A 3740-nucleotide genomic window follows, 5' to 3' on the forward strand; every position below is an offset into this window, starting at 1 on the left:
TGGCATGGTGTGCGATCAACATCAAAGCACACCCACAAAACCCAGCATCAACACGGCGGTTCAACATCCTCATCATCGCGATGAGATTGAGACCCATGTTGATACTGGTGAGGGAAAGAGCAAAGAGAGGAGGGTGATAGAGAGAGAAGGAGGAGAGGAGGAGGAGAGGAGGGTGATGGAGAGAGGAGGAGAAGAAGGAGGAGAGAAGGAGGAGATGAGGGTGATGGAGAGAGGAGGAGAGGGAGAAGAAGGAGGAGAGGAGGAGAAGAGGAGGGTGATGGAGAGAGGAGGAGGAGGAGAGAAGGAGGAGATGAGGGTGATGGAGAGAGGAGGAGAAGGAGAAGAAGGAGGAGAGGAGGAGAAGAGGAGGGTGATGGAGAGAGGAGGAGGAGAGGAAGGAGGTGAGGAGGAGGAGAGGAGGGTGATGGAGAGAGGAGGAGGAGGAGAGGAAGGAGGTGAGGAGGAGGAGAGGAGGGTGATGGAGAGAGGAGGAGAGGGAGGAGGAGAAGAAGGAGGTGAGGAGGAGGCGATGAGGGTGATGGAGAGAGGAGGAGGAGGAGAGGAAGGAGGAGAGGAAGGAGGTGAGGAGGAGAGGAGGGTGATGGAGAGAGAAGGAGGAGGAGGAGGAGGAGAGGAAGGAGGAGAGGAAGGAGGTGAGGAGGAGAGGAGGGTGATGGAGAGAGGAAGAGAGGAAGGAGGAGAGGAAGGAGGTGAGGAGGAGAGGAGGGTGATGGAGAGAGGAGGAGAGGAAGGAGGAGAGGAAGGAGGTGAGGAGGAGAGGAGGGTGATGGAGAGAGGAGGAGAGGAAGGAGGTGAGGAGGAGATGAGGGTGATGGAGAGAGGAGGAGAGGAAGGAGGTGAGGAGGAGGTGAGGAGGAGGAGAGGAAGGAGGAGAGGAGGGAGGAGGAGAGGAAGGAGGAGAGGAGGGAGGAGGAGAGGAGGAGGAGAGGAGGAGGAGAGGAGGGTGATGGACAGAGAAGGAGAAAGTGGTGGAGGAGGCGAGGAGGAGGAGCGGAAGGAGTCAGGGAGAGTGCAGGAGAGTAGAAAGAGAGCTGCCAGTAAACAGGCTCCAGAGAGCAGCTCAGGTCAGGGAGAGGAGAAGCGGACGCAGGATGAGGGAGAGAAGAGGAAGGTAGCATGGGATGCAAGAAGTAGTGATGGTAAATTACACCAGACCATCTTATGAGAATATAAATGACTAGATCTCTGTTTTGACCATATAAAAACTCACACACAATATCAAATACAAGTCAGTACAAATTATCCCAAAATCCACATCAATGCCACGAGATCTTCATTATATGATACAACATTACATATGTCTATGTCAATATAGTCTGTTAATTATTTAAAATACATTAAAATGAAAAACTATATGAATTAAATTTTGCATATCACAAGACACTCCTCTCACTTCTGTGGAATTTTATGTTATTTTGTCTTTTGATAGACTATATCTTCAGTCACTACATTATTGGTGATCAGCTGGGGAAAGGTGGTTTTGGTGTGGTGTACGAAGGGAGACGTCTGGAGGATGATCTCAAAGTCAGTCAAAATAAATTAAACATGATCTAGTTAGCGAATTATCTTATGATAAATCACTCTAAGCCCTCTTAGTGTATTTTATGGCTTCTACACACAAATTAATTGTTTGTTTTGTTCATCAGGTGGCTGTGAAATACGTCACAAAGACGAAAGACACTGAATTTTTAATCATTGTAAGTACGCTGCACATTATAAAACATCTCATATTAACATTTATCACAGACAAATATTTGATTGTTTATTCAATTAACAAACTGGTCCAAGACTGAGCTGAATATTTATTTGCAAAATTCTTCTAGCCTGATCATCCAAAGCCTCTTCCTAAAGAGATCGCCCTCACCATCCTGGCCAGTAAAGGTCCCAGTGTGCCAGAGATCATACGGCTGCTGGACTGGCGGGACCACCCTGACCACTTCGTCATGGTCCTCGAATGTCCCTCTCCCTGTGAGGATCTGGACCAGTTCATGAGGCGTCACGGTGGAAGACTCGATGAAGAGAAGGTCCGGCACATCATGAGGCAGGCGGCTCACGCTGCCAACACGTGCTGCCATCGTGGAGTTCTCCACCGTGACATTAAACTGGACAATCTCCTGATCAACAGCGAGACGTCTGAAGTCAAGCTGATTGACTTCGGGTGTGGGGACATTCTGAGGAGGTCGGCGTACAGGTCATATTGTGGTATGTATTGTCGCTCAAAGCTGCAGTTTGGCACTTTAACTCCAGTGATGAGTTACGAGATAATGCAAACGTACACATCAGACATAACCTCTTTCCTCAGGCACACCAGAGTACTGTCCTCCCGAGTACCGTCTCAGAGGGAAGTACCACGGCAGGCAGGCGACGGCATGGTCACTAGGGATTCTGATGTTCGTGATGTTGTGTGGACATTTCCCTAGTGTCTATGACCTGATGCTGCTGAAGCAGAATCTCTGGTCCAGACCCAACCTGTCAAAAGGTGAGATCTAGAATTAATAATTCACAGTCATACAAAACATGAAGTCTTGTTTGAGGTAATAATCAGACGTATTTCTGCACAGAATGCTGTCACCTCCTCAGCGCTCTGCTAAAGGAGAAGCCAAGACGGCGACTTAGTCTGGGGCGGATCCTGTCCCACAACTGGTTTAAGGTAGCGAACCTAAGATCGGCTAAAGAATTATTTATTATCTCATAGGAAGAATTTGCCAAGTTAAATCTGTTCTTTTTTCAGGTCGTCACATAAGGCCACTCCAGTTGGCATCTTGCGGGCTGCAATGGGAGACGCATCATCCCTCCTCTTGCCTTTGCGTCTTGCGGGGCGAGCAACCCATGTGTAGCGTCTTGCGCCTTGGCTTGAGGGAGCAGTACTTGCGTCTGGCGGCACTGCTTCCGGAGGGATACTCTTTTGGTTGCCCCTTATGGTTTTTCCCATCATTGAAAGGTGGTTTTAGTGTGGTGTACGAAGGGAGACGTCTGGAGGATGATCTTAAAGTAAGTCAATATAAATCAAACACGATCTAGCTTGTGAATTTTCCCCCTTACTCAATCTCATCTTTCTGATAAATCACTCTAAGCCCTCTTAGTGTATTTTATGGCTTCTACACACAAATTAATTGTTTGTTTTGTTCATCAGGTGGCCGTGAAATACGTCACAAAGACGAAAGACACTGAATATTTATTCATTCTAAGTACGCTGCACATTATAAAACATCTCATATTAACATTTATCACAGACAAATATTTGATTGTTTATTCAATTAACAAGCTGGTCTAAGACTGAGTTAAATCTTTATTTGCAAACCAAATTCTTCTAGCCTGATCATCCACACAAGCATCTTCCTAAAGAGATCGCCTTCACCATCCTGGCCAGTAAAGGTCCCAGTGTGCCAGAGATCATACGGCTGCTGGACTGGCGGGACCACCCTGACCACTTCGTCATGGTCCTCAAATGTCCCTCTCCCTGTGAGGATCTGGACCAGTTCATGAGGCGTCACGGTGGAAGACTCGATGAAGAGAAGGTCCGGCACATCATGAGGCAGGCGGCTCACGCTGTCAACACGTGCTGCCATCGTGGAGTTCTCCACCGTGACATTATACTGGACAATCTCCTGATCAACAGCGAGACATCTGAAGTCAAGCTGATTGACTTCGGGTGTGGGGACATTCTGAGGAGTTCGGCGTACAGGTCATACTCAAAGCTGCAGTTTGGCACTTTAACT

At 47.9% G+C, this 3740-nt stretch overlaps 1 protein-coding gene across 1 annotated transcript; it reads left to right on the forward strand.

The window, feature by feature from the left end:
* Positions 1-967: 967 nt before the first annotated feature.
* On the forward strand, positions 968-2726 carry LOC307151675 (serine/threonine-protein kinase pim-1-like; the record flags this gene model as incomplete). Its single annotated transcript, XM_079859791.1, has 4 exons — positions 968-1160; positions 1451-1545; positions 1668-1718; positions 1845-2726. The coding sequence occupies 4 exons, from the start codon at positions 968-970 to the stop codon at positions 2439-2441; spliced, it is 936 nt and encodes a 311-aa protein (XP_079715917.1). The 3' UTR covers positions 2442-2726.
* Between the last annotated feature and the right edge of the window lie 1014 nt (positions 2727-3740).

The sequence above is a fragment of the Squalius cephalus genome, assembly GCF_949319135.1.
Source record: "Squalius cephalus genome assembly, chromosome: 23".
Taxonomy (NCBI): Eukaryota; Metazoa; Chordata; class Actinopteri; order Cypriniformes; family Leuciscidae; genus Squalius; species Squalius cephalus.